Source organism: Rhea americana, unplaced genomic scaffold (genome assembly GCF_003343005.1).
Source record: "Rhea americana isolate MKP2758 unplaced genomic scaffold, rheAme1 scaffold_56, whole genome shotgun sequence".
NCBI classification, from domain to species: Eukaryota; Metazoa; Chordata; class Aves; order Rheiformes; family Rheidae; genus Rhea; species Rhea americana.
The window spans coordinates 2,189,716-2,207,292 of NW_028186712.1; the positions used below are offsets into that span (position 1 = coordinate 2,189,716).

General features: G+C 38.6%; 1 protein-coding gene across 6 annotated transcripts in view; it reads right to left on the bottom strand.

Annotated features, from left to right (window-relative positions):
- The window catches only part of ROBO2 (roundabout guidance receptor 2), a 459,690-nt gene that overhangs the window by 151,272 nt on the left and 290,841 nt on the right, over window positions 1-17,577 (bottom strand). For all 6 annotated transcript variants that reach the window (XM_085318916.1, XM_085318912.1, XM_085318914.1 and 3 more), the window contains exon 3: window positions 686-843. In XM_085318916.1, the coding sequence (XP_085175042.1) occupies window positions 686-843 (158 nt within the window). The remainder of the gene's footprint in view (window positions 1-685; window positions 844-17,577) is intronic.

The following is a 17,577-nucleotide window of genomic DNA, read 5'->3' on the forward strand; positions in this document are numbered from 1 at the left end:
ATGCTAAATTTGATATAACAAAGATCATGTTAAGTCTATTTTTCTCAGAATATTTGTGAACCTCATACACATTACTGAATTTGTTTTTAAAGGACCTCTTTGATATTAGTGTTCATATTATGCTCATTTCACAGAGAACTGAGATCCAGAAAAGGTAAAGCCAAACTAGTCAAAGACATCTACTAACTGAATCCCAAGGTGAGACACCTAGCACCTAAAATTAGAGTACTTTATATGTTCAAATCTACAGCTCGCTCTGACTTCAGTTACAATGGTTATACAAATCAAGCCTCAAGAATTTTAAGTAAGTCAGACACCAAAATAAGAAGGAATATACAACTTTTTCTCCTTATCAAGGAAAGCTCTCAGAAGATTAGTGCCAAGTGCCAAAATGAGCCTCTATGGAAAAGGCGAGTGTTGTTCAGACCCATTTCTGTTTCCCTTTGCTGTTTCAGAAGCCYCAGCTCCTCTGCGTGTTCTTACCACTGTCTTGAGCTGTGTATTCTTCTGAGCTCTTTTTACTGTATGTTTGTGAACTCAAAGGYGGACAGCTTCTGACCTCCACTCTAGTGTTGTACAGAGTCAGCTACAGAGCAAGACCTAAAGCTATGAACTCCTGCGGTGCTCAGCTGTGGGGCTTTAACTCAGGCCCCCTATCTATAAACGACCTCTTAATTGTACTCACACTGATTCGCTCTTCCTTATCATCWATGCGGACTTTATCTTTCTTCCAGTAGATGGTAGGCTCAGGATGTCCGCGAGGTGGCTGGCATTCAAGAATGGCAGGTTCTCCAGCTGCCACCACAACATCTGTAGGGTTTTGACGGAAGTCATCTCGTAGCACTAATAAAATAAATGAGATAGATACARAAAAAAAATTATTAGAGGTGACATAATCATAAATGAGAGAAAAAAATACATGCATACAGATATATGTAATTAAAAACTCCAAACATGAAGCTCATCCCAGTCACTATTAGGTGATGACTTTGTATCATATATATTGTATACTTACTATAAAAAACCTTATAAAACAATTTGCTGAAGCATGACCTTTTATTCAAAAGAAGCAGATTTAATATGCATTTTTTCCTTTATTTTTTTCTCTGTATAAAAAAAAAACACACTCCTTACTCCTTTTACCCTTGATGTGGTCAACTGCCATTATGGGAAGTAATATTCCCTGTAAAAGTAAAACGGTATTGCAGGTCTGATATCGAGTTATTTTCAGAAAAGAGAACATTATGCTGAATACATAGCTTGTGAAGATCTTCAGTTTCAGTATTAGCCAGATGAAGAAGGGACTGATACTGAATTGCAGAGTTCTGCCTTGACTAAAGGTAGCTTAATTATTATTATTACTATTGTTGTGATTATTATCATCATCATCATCATCACCATCAAATAGATGCTGAAGTGATCATCAGTTTTGAAATGTGCCAAACAAATCAAGCTGATGTTATTGTGCTATCACAACACCTGTTTCTTCCTTTTTTGGGATATTAGTATAACTCTGACCAGTGTTATCTCACAACATCTAAAGAGAAAAGCATCTAACTCACCAAACTGTTTGAAAACTAAATTAGGCAATATATGCTAGCTTCTTATTTATATTACACTTCTAATGAAAGGGATTTGGTCCAACTAGCTTGAGTGTACTAAAATGATATCCACTTCATTGTTATTCTTCCACGTGTGTCCTAGTCTCTAGGTTAATTGACATTCTTATAAACATAAAACTGAAAATAGCTCTAGATGAGCTACTGAAATAGAATTTAGGGCAYTTCCCCTCCTTGAATTTCAGCAATGTATGGCTTTCATTACAGCTTTAAGACAGTTCTTGCCCTTAATGGAAGCAGGGCCCTCTGAGAAATTAGAAAACACCGTAGCCTAGCGAAGGGGCAAGCCAGGAAGAGTTCAGCAGAAATTGTTCTCTCTCATTTTATAAGCAGAGATAATTTACTGCTTTCAATGTTAATAAAATGTGCCCCATTTTAACATTTGGAACTGAATATGTTTCCATTCTGTAATAAGCCATAAGAAAATATCATTAATATGTACAAGAAGTACTCTCTGAGTGGGGTGAGGTTAGGGGSGCTTAAATGTGATACTGAAATGACAAATGAGGTAACTTTTATTGTTCCCCTTTTTGGGATACACAGGTAGATCCCAAAGGAAGGAGGGAATTAATTGGAAGTTAATTCCTTTTCTAAYGCGAAAGTGAGCCATTATTTAGGTCTTGCTTTTCAAGCATAAAGTAGAAGTGACAGGACTTGTTGGCAATAAATGCCACTACGGTGAGGACCCATATTCTTCCCAAATAGTATATCCAATATGTATCTTTTTCTCAACAAATAACTAAAAAGTCTCAGCCCCCAAAGTATCTTTGACTAATACAAATCACTAATGCACTTTTGTAACTATAATCAAATCAACAGAAATAGAATTCATCGAGTTTCAACAAGAAATTGAATAAAATTATATAATTCACAACACAGAAATAGTATGCTGAAAATTATGGGCTAATGACTATTTGGCATTAAAACATTTTAATAACATAGCAGTTTCAGGAAAGGAACCAGAAAAAAAAAGTCTTCAAAACCAGCTACTTTGAGAAGCATCTTTATGTGTCTCTGTAACCACTATGAAACACAGACTTCCAGACAACAATATACCCTCTCTTGCACAACTGGTAAACAGATACCAACCATCAATTTCTCCTGTTATTAGTACCAAAAAAAAAAAAAAAAAGTCGTATTAGGCTTGAATTACTTGATTCTTTGCAAAGTTACAAAACTTCCATGCAAATCCATTAGTGGAAAATCTCCAGAAAATCACAGCGGATCCAAAGGCCAAGAAGTTTCCCATAGTGTAATGACTTTATACTCCCAACTCCTAACTCCTGGCAGCAGGACTAAGGAAAGTGTTTTCCTTGAACGTTGCAGGCTGCTGTATAAAGCTGCCAAACAGAGTTGTTTCTTGGGGTGATATACAGAAAACATTACATTAACTTTCTCTGAATCATTCCACAAACTGTAAGGCTCCAACCAGTCTCAGAATATGAGAGTAAGAGGTAATTTGATTGTATCACATTCCTTTACCCAAATCTTAGTGGAAATATGGCTTGAACAGAAGACAAAATTGATGCTACAAGGTTTACTTAATTTTGCTCCACACTTCAACACACATGTGATTCTTGAATAAATATACCYTGCTACATCCATCTAAAGCACTCTGTGTTTTGAAGGAAAATAAAAAAAAAAACTGTTGGAGAAAAATGAAATAAGGAAAAAAATAAGACATGAGGGAAAAGAGGTAAGAGAAAAAATGGGTGGAATACAAATAGAATAGAGAAAATAACTCAGAGAGGAAAAGAATGAACACTCTAAACTTGGGGAGTACAAAAAACAAAAAACAAGTAAACGAAGGAAAAACGTAAGAATAAAAGCAGAGGAAAGAAAAGGTAAAGAACAGAGGGCTCAGTGTTTTGTTTCTGTGATTCAGTGCTCTTAATACAATACAACAATGACATTACAAAAAGTACAGACATGAATTTGGTCAGCTGAGCTATCCCAGCCCACTTAAATGTCTCCCCAAGAGCGAAACAGCAGGAAGGAGAAAGGGCTCGTAAAGGAGGAGATTTCAGGCTGGTAACTGGCAAGTTCACGTGTCCTTTGCACAGCAGCAGCAGCAGTCAGCAGCAGAAAGGAGCATCCACTGAAAGCTGAGTTCACACTTATTACGGAGGGGAAATGGAAAAGTTGCAGTACAGCTTAGTGCATTCACCGTATCTAATAGCACAATCATCTGTGAAAACAGAAAAATGGTTGAGAGCTGCAGAATATTCTTCAGCCAATTATCCCCAATTGCTGCATCCTTTCAGACACCTGTTAGYGTGTCAGAGCCGAGCACCATCTCCGGACACTGACAGGAGGCTCGTGTTCACTCAGGAACCCAGTCCTCCTCAGGGTCTTCTTGGCAACGTACAAAGAGGAGCTTTTTAAAGCTCGAAACAAGAGGGGAAAGGCTGCCGTCAGCCTCCTCTTCTTCATCCCATGTTCTTTTTTTACTTTATTCCAATTTTCCAGTCTCACCTTGGCACTTAATGCAAGGCACACAGTTCCCTTGGTGCCTGCCATGAGTGTTAGTCGACATTTAACAAAGGATTTTAAAGAGGAAAATAGMCTGCATCCAACCCTGTGCAACTCTACAGCACAGCACACCCGATATCCTCAGAGAGCAAGACCCCAGAGGTTATTTCTCAGTCCAAATGAGTAAAGCAGAGTTGTTTCCRTCTATCAGCCTGACGTTACCATAAACTTCCTCACAATTTGAGATGCAAAAACTTTGAACCTCAGAAACTTCCAAACTGCTAAGCCTCACTGTTTGGAAAGGCAGTGTGGGACTTGAGCGATGCAAAGCATAGCTGAACTGTACATATAGCCTATAATGACACTGTGGACAAAAGTTAATTAAAATTTGATCAGCCTCTTCGTAGTTCTAACAAACTGATGCTGCTCAAACAAGATAGATGTCCACAAACTGGCATATCAGCCTTTAAGTCGTGCAGAGTTCTGTAAGGCAATTTACAGRTATTGCCAAGCATAACAACGGACAGCAGCTACATCTAGCTGTAGCAGGGCTAAGATAAAAGCTTCCAGGCCGTGCACCTGCCAGAGTCAAGAAAAAAGGAAAAAGAAAAAAAAAATAATAAAGGTCCTGCTAGCAAGGCAGCTGCTTACCAGCATCTGCCAGCTTCGGCCCTACTCCAGGCCTTGGTCAAGCCGACGCTCATAAACTCAGGGAATTATACGGAAACTGAATTAATTTCCTCACTCGAGGCTCCAGCAATTTGTTTAAAGGAACTGGAGATAAAACAACAATGTTTATGGGGTAGGAGGGAAGGTGAAGAGGTCAGAATTATTCTAGGCTAGGCTATCCATGCCTTAATACTGCTTTCCACTACAGCAGCTCTCAGGTCCTTTAGAAAGAAAACATTTTTAYAGGATTTACATTTACATGATGATTACAAATAACCATCTGTCTGCTTCTAGTTTTTCAATCTGGTCCACGTCCCACGAGCCCCCAGCCTCTGGTCAGAGCAGTTAAGCTGGAAGGAAGAAGCACATGCCCGTCAGGAGGCTTGCAGTAATTGCCTTCTTTTCCCACCAGCACTCGGCTCTCCACTGCCTCCCCCCAACACACACAACCAGCATCTGAAAGTACTGGGGATGGGAGGGGATGGGGGAAGTCTAGCTTTTTTCCTTTTTCAATGAATGATAATGTCTTAAAACCGGGCTACAGCTGTCATACTGACTASAGGGTATAAGCAGATACTGAGTAAATATTAATGTGCTTCTCTAACTTGGGTCCTGGCAGTTTATCTTGTCCCTCCCATTCTCTTTTGTGCTTATCTGAGGATGATCTTAATCTTAGACAAGGATTTTACACAGCCACTTTGGTTCGTCCTACCAACACTGCTACACACAGGTAGGTCTCCCCYGATCTGAGGCACTGCCCCACAGGCATTTTCCCAAATCCTCGTCCCTCCATCAGCACTTTGGCACCTCCCTCCCATGAGACGTATTCACGTGCACAATCAAGATGAATTATAATGTCAAATAACTGCCCAGATGTCATACATTGGACAGATTAAAGGATTATTATACTTTAGGTAATGTACAGTGCCGGAGGGTATTCCAGAACGCGGCTCATATTTATGATCTGCTGAAACGGCCTCAGAGCAAGTTGACGCTGCCTGTTGAAACGGGGTGACAGAAAGAGAGCACGGGGTCACAGGCAATCTTCCTCATGAAGGGTAATGCACTTTTTCTGAGGATGCTGTTGCCCTACCTTTTTGTTTCAGCAACTGGCTCTGTTATGCATCCTAAGGAAAGGATCAAAAAATCACAGCTGACGCACAAGTCTGTTTATATACCTACCTGAACTCCCTCTGTGCATGTGCAGGATTACCCTGAGAAAGATGCTAACTGCCACGAAAATCCTTGAAGAAATGCTGAGAAAGAACTGTTTTTCTATTTTTTTTCCTCCCATCTACTTTCTATTTTCCTATCCCCGTATCTCCTGATATAAAATTGCCTATGAATTGCCTAGGTATGAATTACATAGCAATTTTACCACRACCTATAACGCTCAGACTTGCCTATTTCAGACAAGACCCTCAAACCAGGAGCTTCTCTTTCAGAGGTGTTGGGGTACTTTCAGAGATGCCAGTAGCTGCAGCAATACTTGGTTAGTACTCAGTATCAAATGCTTGAACACTACTCAGTATTAAAGATAGCTTGTTCTTCATCGTTGTGCCTCAGCGAAGACCAGCACAATGTGGAAAAACACACTGTTCTGAAACATCTTCTAAAACTCTGAATGGCTCATTTAAGTAGCCATAGGTATTTATAGAATTTGGATCTTCTGATGAGCGTTAATGTCTAAAATTGAAAGTGTGAGAGTCTAGCTTCTAAATATAGAATCTGTTAGATGATGTTAACAGAAAAGCTGAGAATTACAGGACACAACAAATGAAGACAATGGGAGCTCAGCTCAGGCAAAAAAAGCAAATATGAATATCATTACAAAATAAAATGTTGGCTTTTTTTTTTCTCTGAATTTCAGTCTGAACTGTACCCCAACTAGCTGATTAGACAAAGGTCAGGGAAGAAGAACGGCTTTTTCCTTTCTTATTTATAGCACATATTACAAGAGTTAGACATTGAAACCTTTCTTCAATAGTCAACCCAATTAAGAGCAACATAAACCTATTTTTCCTTTTCAGACAATTACATAGGCATGGAATTGTTAGTTATTGCAGACATTAGTTATTACTTGCTTTTGATTTTTTTACAGGATGCTATTGTGTTGTATTAAGTGTATACAATGCAGCTTGAATAAACTTACTGAAAAATTGTATATTGTCCTTGTGATTCATTGTGTTCTGCTGAATGCAAYCTGACATCTCCACATTTTTTCTGAGAGACTTTATTTAATGACTAGATGGCACGAAGAGTGGAGATTTTTCTAATTCAGAACATAGCATATCTATGTTTAAGCCTGCTGATTGAAAACAAAGTTCTATCACCTATCTTAACAGCACTGAAGTCCCAATAACCTTCTATCTTTTTAAAACTCCTTCCTCCATCTACCAGCAAGTTTGAATGCTGTGGTTAATAGTCAGCAATCTCATTACCCATCTACTATAAAATCAAGAGCATCACTGTGTTTTGAGAATCAAGAAAGGGGAAAGCAATAAGCATCACCGAGTATTTTTAGAATATTTAGAAAATATTCTAAAGACCACATTTAAATAATTTTAGAAATCCAAATATATACAACGTAATAAGCTGAAATTTTTTTCAATGATGCAAAGCAGATTTCTCTTATTTTTAAAGCACGATCACTCTTCATGAATGCACTGCACAAAAGGATTGCTAATGTTAACAGGAAATGTTACCAAGACATTATATTTTACTAAAACTAAAAACCCTATTACATGAATAAAAGTTCAGAGTCTACAGAAGAAGTAGATCACACTTGCAGACAATGAACATTGAAAAAGGTACATAGCCTGTTGTAAGTCTTAAGATATAACAAGGATCAGACACTTAGCAGTTTACTAGAATAGTTATTTAATGATCCTTTAAACTCAAGTCTGACATTAGCTTTTACGTGCTCTTTATGCTTAATGGGCTACATATTCAGAAGATCATGGGCAATTCATTTATTTTTTCCCAGCTAATGTGAATATTGGTTGAGGAACTGAGCATAACTTTGAAAAAACATCACATCACAGCTGAAGTGTTGCATTTTCACTGCACCTGGTATTGCAGCGTATCTGCTTTGCAGCCAGAATGGGRGAATAGTTTCACCAGAGCCCTCCAGCACTCTTCAAATCACATCAACCRTACTTCTGTCACAGAAATATAGTGGGAAAGAAGGACTGTGTTTGCTGAAGAAACATTCCCCAGGTATCTCTCATAGGCTACTGCCAGAGAAAGGATACAGGGTTAGACAGAACTTTGTTTCAATGCAGTACAGCCATTGTTAGGTTCTACAACCATAATGTAAAAAAGCCTTAAAGGCATTATAAATATAGATTAAATTTTCAAAAGCACTGGTAGCCAAAAAATACTACATGTTACTAAATGTCAGAGATAYGTGATCAAAATTAAGGTGGGAGGCTTTTCACTGAGCACTTCAGMAGAGCACGTGCAAACTGCGTTGAAATGGGGAGTGCAGTACAGRTTTTCCAGATAAAAAGCCCCCACATTTGATTAGTAAGTTCCCCAACCACGGTGTAATAGCAGTCAGGTTTACCGCTTTGAGCCCAGGGTGGCACTGCCATGCTATGCTCCTGACCACTGGTGCTCAACCTAATGAACGCTCCCAGCTTGGCACAGCATGGAGGAATTGCACTTTCTCTGCCTCCAGACTCAAGTTGATTCGCCTGCAGTCAGTTATGCTGCTTCAGTCCCCAGGGCCTGCAGTTTGAGCCTAGCCAAAACACCCCAAAAATACCTGTGCCTTCAATAAAAACAAAGGAATAAAAAGAGATCAGAATCATGTAAACAAATACAAAAGAATGAATATTTGTTGTTCCAGAAGTAGATAAAGTTGAACGCTTCATTTAAGCAAGATAAAACAGGCGGCAATCTCTGCTGATGTGCGAACAGGCTCTAATAAACGTCTTGTGTACACAAACACAACACACACACACACAACAGCTCGGCTGCTTTCCCATCCTGGCGGGGCCACTGTCACATTACGCACTTCAGCCAGATTAGGCAGCGCAGCAAACAAGACAGGCTGCTCTCCAGCACAGGAATTCTCTTCCTTCAGTCCCCAGTCTTCAAAAAGCCATCCCTCCCCGTCTAACCCGGATCTCTGTCCAGCTATCTTGCTAATTATAACTCATAATATAACTTTTTATTGAGCAAGATTTTTTTTCCCCAAGGCCTTTGTGTTGTTTTCTTCAGAAGTCAGGATTGAAAACAAAATGCAAGAACGGACGTACCAAGGCACATACTCCTTGATAGATGTTCGTAACTCCGCAGGAAGGGGCCAGCGTGCAGCCACCCTCCCTCGCGTAGGGAGCAGGAGCTGGCCTTCAGACCTGGAAGGGRCTGTCTGCTGCTTCGCGAGTACCTCCCTTCCCATCCTGCAAACCGTCCGGGCGTCAGTACGCCACGTACTGGGCTAGAAGCAGCCTGCCGGATGCTATTTAAAGAGGCTTGCTGTATAGGTCTACCTGGTCTCGTGTCCTCTGGCCACTGAACGGGCAAGTCGCTGCACAGAGGCCCAGCAGTGGTACTTCCTGGAGGATCTGACTCCGGCATGACTTCCTTAGTCCTTGACCTTCTGAAGGCCTCGACTGTTTTGACTTTATTTTGACTTGGCCTGGCAAATCCAGACTGGAAACTGCACTGAGTGTGTCTGCATTGCTCTCACCGAGATGTGCCTGATCATTTGAAGCTGGCAGAAAGTAAAAGTCATGTGAAGGAAGAACAGTGTCTACACGGAGYGGGACAGTCCTTGACTGACTTGTGCTGACTGCTGTAGATGTATTTGGCATCTCCTCTCCAAAAATTTACACTAAAAGCCTCAAAACTCCTCTGACAGTTATTATTGTGTATTATTTTAATATTCTGCAATAAATCCAAAAAGGATGTCAAGTCCAAACAACTGCATTCATCCAACTCTGCTTTCTCTGAGAAGAATAAAAACTTTTCCTTCCAGTGTTTGAATGTGTTTTCCCCTCAAAATTTCCAAAGTGAGTTCTTCCTTCAKGAAAGGGTCCTTTCAGATTTAACGTTTGACCAGAAATATTTGAGGGCAATTTTACTGGATTATCTTGAACACCACAAAATAATTTATCTGTCACTTATCATCAGATCATTCTGCATAATGAATTTAAGTTTCCAGAGCTCTAAAATAATGAGGAAACAATGKGATATGCAGACCTTGAACTCAGTGCTCTTAGGATAGAGCCATTTAAATTCTGTCAGTATACTACAAGCTAGGAAATCATCTGCAAATTATCAGATAAACCAGTAGTTTTTGTACTGTCTCAAAACCAAAAAGGTGCTCCAAATTTGTGATTTTATGCAAGCAAAGATAATAGTGTAATCTGCAGGCAACCTTTTGCAATTTTGATGTGTTTAAATAGTTCAAAGAATTACCTCCATGCAATAAGAAACATATAACTCTCACATTTTATTTTCAAAAAGAGAAAAAGAATGTAAGAGTTCACATTGTCCTCATTATTATTCACAACCTAGTGCAAAAGCGAAGGAAAAAATTAAAGAAGCGGGAGAAAAGACCAATAGTAATAGCCCAAAGCATCAATTTTGAAAGGGGAGTTTCAGACCCATGGGGAGAGGAGAACGTGGGTGTCCAGCTTCACCCTCCAGCTACACTATCCTGTGCATGAGAATAAAAATGACTCTCAGCTGACTGGTTACACCAGCACCAAGACTTTGGAGTCTACTGGGGTAATAACCAGTTTGTTCYGGCACCAGCTTATTTTGTAACTAAATATGGAAATCAATATTATTTTAAACCTCCTGGCACATTGAAGTCATTCATTTGATTCCCTCTTAGCATGGAATTTAACTGGACACAGGGTACCGTAACTCCCACAAAAGATTTAATTTGTATACACTTATATAGCTATGTCATTCTTCAACTGCCCTAGAAAACAAGAGGCTAAACTGACAAGATAAAGTATTCAGGCACTGTATGATAGACAATGTATAATATTGAAACAGGCAGATTAGATTATTAACTAGACAGGATTGGAGAGAGGGAATTTTTAGCCTGACACACTATTCACCTGGGACAGATTTTAGGTACAGAAATACAAACATTTCCTTCCATGCCAAAAAACAGAAACAAACCGCCCACCATCCTCTTCTCCTGTTTGAAGAATTTTTAACCTAGATCACTCCACTGACCCAGTTCAGAGCCCAGATCCACAAGCAACTGAGTGACAACCTATACAAGTGCAATGGCCAGGAGAGACTAGAACCCCCGAAAACAGATTTTCCACCAGGAAAACATATCATTAAACTATGCATTACATTTCTCTATACTCAGAATAAGGAATACGTAAAATACAATAGCTTGTACAACCAGTGCGTGCTGTGGGATTTCTCTGAGACCAGGAGAACTGGAAACATTCTCTAGTTTGCTAGTGCAGCTTCAATTACAGCAAATTGAATTAAACTTTCCCTCGGGGCGGACCGCTGTAGCTCCGTTCCTCCTTTTCCGAACAATTCCAGATGTAGGAGGGAAACAGTTTTTGTTTCCTTCCGAGGACTTCTACATGCGTGGCTGTGCCTCCATATTCATACAAAGAGGTGAGCTTCTGGGGCAGAATAYATGGGGCACTAAACAGTATAAAACTAGTATTTGAAATGTGTTTAACAGTTCAGTTCTCCTGTTTGGTGCTTCCTTATGTAGCAACAGACACACCAGCTAGAAACAACTCAGAAGAGATGGAAACTCTTCTACTGCTGAACAACAGGAAGTTTAGTACAATGTAGCCCATAATTACACACACAGCTGCTCTTCCCTTTCTTCCACTCTTACCAGCAATTTATTACCTGCTTAATAGCTCTTTTGTGCACCTTCCTTTGAGCACCTATTCAATCCAAAGTACTAATTAGACTTTCTTTTCTAATGCCTCCAGTATCCTGAACTTCTACCAGACAGAATCATCTTCCCAGTGTAGGTCTACAAGTTCACCTCAGTATTTTGAAGCTCAACAATAAGAATTATCATTCACAAGGCTTATCTTTGGATCTCGTATCTGCAAGGAGTGATAGAATTCAAACAGCCCCAATTGTTGAGCATAATTCAAGATTTATGCTTTTTTCTTTGAATTGCTGGTCACAGGCCTATAATTTTTATATATCTATCTATAGATAGATATATAAATTGTAGGCCAGTGACCACATATTTTTATACACACACACACACACACACACACACGTATATACATAAAGAGAACACTATAGCAATTCAGCACAATTAATGCTTTGCTTAAGGTCCTAAAACTCATTTCATGATCTTTTCTAACTACAGCTCTTAGAGCTCTGAGACACACTGAAAACTCTTCAGACTATTTTCAACCAACTAAACCAATGCTGCCAGAAGTGCCAACACTGGCAGATGCAAAGCAGTAAGTCCAGCCTATAATTGATCTAAATTTACTTAGCATAAGCAGTTTAATTTGCATTGTATAGGGCCTGCTAACAAAACTCATCTGAATTTACAGCAGAGTCGACATAYAGCTGTTGTGTGTACAGGAAGACGGAATTTACATGGGATTTTTGGACATCCAGGAGCCTGCACTGCAGAAATTCAACAGAATATTGTTAGAGTGGGCATGGCAGTAGTACTGGCACTTTGAAGTCAAATTACTGGGGTTTTTTTAATAATAAATTCAAGACACTTATTCATAACCTGTCTTCAGATCCTAGTGGCAATGGTAAATCCATTAAACTTTGCTTTCACTGTTCACGATGTCTATAAAAATTGTAGGTGGAATTATAACCCAATAACACAAAGCTTGGTGTATGTTTTTCTTTATATGTAATAATGAGGAGGACAAGAACAAAGCTGACCCAGGGATTTCAATATAGAAACTTTAATTGAAAACCCGAGCAATAGTGTGCAGACCCATGGTCTCATGTCAATATAATAATGGCATTGTTATACCCATTAATAAGTATAGATCTGCTGATGGATTCTTGGCTGATGGGACATCATAAAATGAATTATATTTCTTCTTAAACAATATAATTAACTCTTAATGAACCCTTCCCTTTTCCTAGTAAATTCAATTTTGTCTAATCCTTGGCTTTATGGTAATGTTGAGCTCATTAAAATGTTACTTAAAACTCATTAAAATGCACACTGAGAGGTAACAGCTTCATTACGGTAATATGTTGTAAAAGAAAAAAAAAAGAATGCTTTATTATCATTTAATTGTTTCCAAAACTGAATACATTTGCATAGTGATCAGGTTCACAGGATATTTTCAGTAATACTCAATAATTAAGCAGCTCAGTAATTAAAAATGCATTTTCTAAAAATAATTTTATGTTATTGCTTATTCCCTGTTGTTTCTTTCAGCTGGGAGAAGTGCTCATATCGATACAGTTTACAGAATCAAGTGGAACAGTGATATCTGTATTGATATTAAACAACATATCAGTTTAATTTCTTGGTAAATTGCTGCTTCAAAATAATAACCTAAAATTGCCATCAATATATTTTATAACTTTAGATGACGAATGTCCAACATTATAACCAAGTCATGTAATATCCATCCGGCCATTTTTTTCAACACCGGGGTAAGCAGGAATTAATGCTGAGACCTTTCAAGTTCAAAGCCCTACTATAATTTTTTTATCATTTACTGTTACCATACACTGACACAGGCTACCATAGCTGATCTTTACAGCTTTTTGATCTGATCAGAGGTCAGCTGGGACCTAGAGAAAATTAGTGTAAGCATGAGTCTGCCCTACTTCTTGTTCACAGGCTGAAACCCTCAAGTTGGGACAGCTATTTTACAGGTGTGCTGTGGCCTCATCCCTTTTTTTCTTGCTTTCCCTCTCGACAGGGGCTGCCCTAGCTCAAAGGCAAAAAGACTTCTCTTGCATGAACCTGCTGAACTGTATGCCATCTCCTTGCTTTTCCATTGCCAGCACAAAGTTGTGGGTAGCAATAATAATATTCTGGCAAAGTATGTGCAAGCAGGAGTAGGATTTGTCTGGGCTGTAATGGTGAATATTACTGCAGTTAGATATGTGATTAATAGATTTATACTTAACATATATGCCTGATCACACTTATTTTAACAATTTCCATTGGAATAAATTGCTCTGCTGGTTTAGAGAAAATATATCACAAAGTTAGAGGTCCAGGCCTGTTTTTAATATATTGTTTTACAGTAGTAAGCAAAAACATATTAATGAAATAGCTAGAAAAAAAAACTGTTATATCTTCTCAATAATCTCAGTAATAAGAGTCTCTACGGTCCAGTATTTGCCACATGACATTGTAAGGAGGACATTTTGCTAACTGAGACTTAATAACTTTTATTTTTACAACAAAATAAGGGAGAGTTACTAGAAAAACTGATGAGCCTTGCCAGAGTATGCAGACTGGATGTTTCAATGAGAAAAATAAAACTTTGAAGCAGGGAGTCATGAAAGCAGCTTTCTAAGGTGATAGAACTTAAGATTCCTTCAGTGTTAATTTAATATCAATCACTGCTCTTTTCTAGGGCTTTCAAATACTATTTCTATTAAATATATTTTTTCTAAGATATATGCACCACAACACAGCGAACGGAGATTTTCCAAACCTGCTTTGAAAAGCTGTTCGACTAGTACACCAAAGAGACAAGTAAACTTAAATATGGATGTAGCAGGTTAGACATGTGTAACGGTGTATGTGGAACAACACAGACAAATGTGGCCTGTGGTCTTTTAACTACTACTGAAAGGGAATAGAAGACTAGAACAAAAACAATCTAAGTAAAAAGCAAAGTGCTAACTGATTAAGATTTTCAGCAACTATTCTTGCCTCCATTAAACAATCAAAAAAACCCCTCAACTTTTATATAACAGGTCAGCATTCCCATGGTACTAAGCTGGTAGGAAAATAGTAAAATTTTCAGCTTTACCACAGATTTCCTGKGTCAGTCTGGATGATGAGCTGATCTCAGTTCCCAGATGTAAACAGATGATCAGCCTTCTTTTGTTCACCTTTTTAGTATTTAAATAAATTGCTATATCGAAGATTTTACAGTCTCTTCTGTGCACTTTGCATAGTTCCTGGCAGAGAGGTCCAATTGACATTTCTATCCAATACATCAGAATAAAATACACCAAAGTAAAACAAATCCAGGACAGTTACTGATGCCAGTGAGACATCAGTGTGTGGGCTGAAAATTGTTATTTAATACAATAAGTCAGGTCATATTTCTAAATCTGCTTTTGATAAGTCTTTAACAAATCAGACCCTTCTGCTGGAGATGCACACTGCTGTTTCTATAATCATTTACATTTCATGTTCTAAGCCATTTCAAAAGAAAACAAATAACGTGTCTTTTTAGTCAAGTAAACAATCTCTCATTTTATCTTTATTGCACACTCCAGCAGATAAGTCATTTCTCTCACTCTGTGAGATGACTGGAGATAAATAACTTAGAAAATAAGTAACTGGCATAATAAGTATTAATGTTGAAAACTCTCTCCATTGTATTTCCATGTATTAAATAAGTAAAATTAAATGAGATACCATAAACATAAAATGGAAGATAGATGGCACACTGGAGAAAAAAAGAGTAATTGCATATTATACTTACTAGCTTTTTTCCTACATAAGCACTGAACTGAACAGCCCACAACAAATGCTGTAAAATGACCAAATAAATATATTAAAGTCTCAATTTTGAGATTATATATGGGAAGGATGACTAGCCTATCAAATCCAGTTCTTGGCAGAAATATGTAAGTGCAATTGATGTTTGTGCAAGACTTGCAAAAATCATGGTTGTGCATACCCGCCTTAAAAGCAGAAACTTTTACCTTCTTTTTTCAACTTGTAGCAAAACCATTGCCAGGTACAATGTATTTGGTGCTCTCCTGTGGTATGAGATAATGACCATTTCAAAACACCTTAAATCTTTTCCTGCTAAAAGAATGCACAGTGCATTCCAATAGAGTGCCTCCCTGTTGAGGTTATCCTGCATATTGCTGCGAATGGATGATGGCTTTTAGCCTGTGAAATTTATTTCTTGAACAGAAACTTGAATGTCTTGTGGATCTAGGCCTACTAATCACCAAAATTTTGAGAACTGGGCCTTTACATGCAGAAGGYTTGGCCTCATTCTCTTTTCTTCCTCTCCTTTTTACCCCATGTTGCAGCTAAAGATGGAGTATATTGCTGTGTCAGCTTGGGTGATACAACCTCCCTGCCAGCAAAGAGCATTTGCTGAGAAAAACAGGAGTCCTTAAAATACCTGTTTGGAATTAACGTCAATCACAGAGATGGGTCCTCGAATGGACATACATATCCTGACTGAGGTTAAGACTCAGGCTGCTGCTGACTTTACCCAAAGCAAAACCCTGGAARAGGAAAGCTTGTATGCTTCCATACCACTTCCATTGTCAAATCCTCAAAATAATAATGAAAATCATGCACARGCAAGAATAGCAGAAACACACACACAAACTTGTTCTTTCTACAAAAAGCAAAAGTGTTTTTATATGCTGTCTTCCTAATATATCTGTGGCATAGCTGTAAAAGTATGTCTACTGATGAGGGAAATACTTGCCCTCAGCTCTAATTTCAAATCATAGAAAAACATGAACTGTATTCCAAATATCTTAATTACTTTAGCCTATGTGCACTTTTTTCTGTACTTTACTTTCATCAATGCATTTTCTTACGTGTCAGGAGCTAACTGCCAGTAGTATTTAACATGGCCATGCAAAACATGCACACTCAAGGCCACGCAACAGCTTCTCTCCTATATTCTCTAGCAATATACCATGTTTCACAACWGCTAGAAGCTTATACATAAGCACAAGCCCAATTGCATCACACTCTACCTAATTCTTTAAATAACTTTATATTTGTGCATGCTTCTGAATCCCCAGGTTTTCCCAACTGTACAGCAAAAAACATTTCAGTAAAAGGGAGGATTTCCTCAACTAAGCCAAAATCATGACRAGATGGGTCGTGCATGATCAGAGTATACTCTGGACTGTCCATGACTGTCCTCTCACATATAAAACGCTAATCTGATTTCTACTCTTCTGTCTGGATTTCCTTTGTTGAGAGTTAGTTGTAGCTTCTTTCAGACTTTGTGAAATGGGATATGTCATTCTTTTTTTTTCTTTTTTTTTTTTCTATTTTTTTTTTAATGGGAGAGGGAAGAGAAAAGAATGAGTGCCAAACAAAGGAGAAAGCTATATTTTTGGCCATTTCTTACCCAAAATATTAAAAATCCTCTGTTCCCAAGCTCCCCATCCTCCACCCCCTAATGAGAGTTGTTAGTAAAAACAAGCAGTCCAGCACACCCCCTGACATCTTTAATTGACTTCATAGTGAGCGTTAGCAAGAGCTGCTCAAGCGGTGCTAACAGTGCCTGCAGATTGCTCACACATGGCATGGCTGGCATTGCTTGGACCTTAAAAGGCCTAATAAGAGAGTGTAATCTCCACTCAGCAGGTGAGCAAGGACCAAGAGTGATCTGGAAAACAAGAAGGAATTAGAAAGCGTACTTCCCCAGACGGAAGGGAGCTGGAAAGCAAAGACAAAAGTGGCACCCAACCACAGAGCCTGTCGTGGAACCTGGAGCGCAACAGAGGGATATTGCAAAGAGTGTGGCCTTTGATAATCACAGGGTTAARTTCGTCCCCTAGGAATGTGGGCTTTTTATTTTTATTTGTGACTGAATACTTCACAATAGAGAGATACTCAATGGGAGCTACAGAGCAAAGCAGTTTTTAAGATTTCTTTTCTGTCAGCATTTCTCCAATA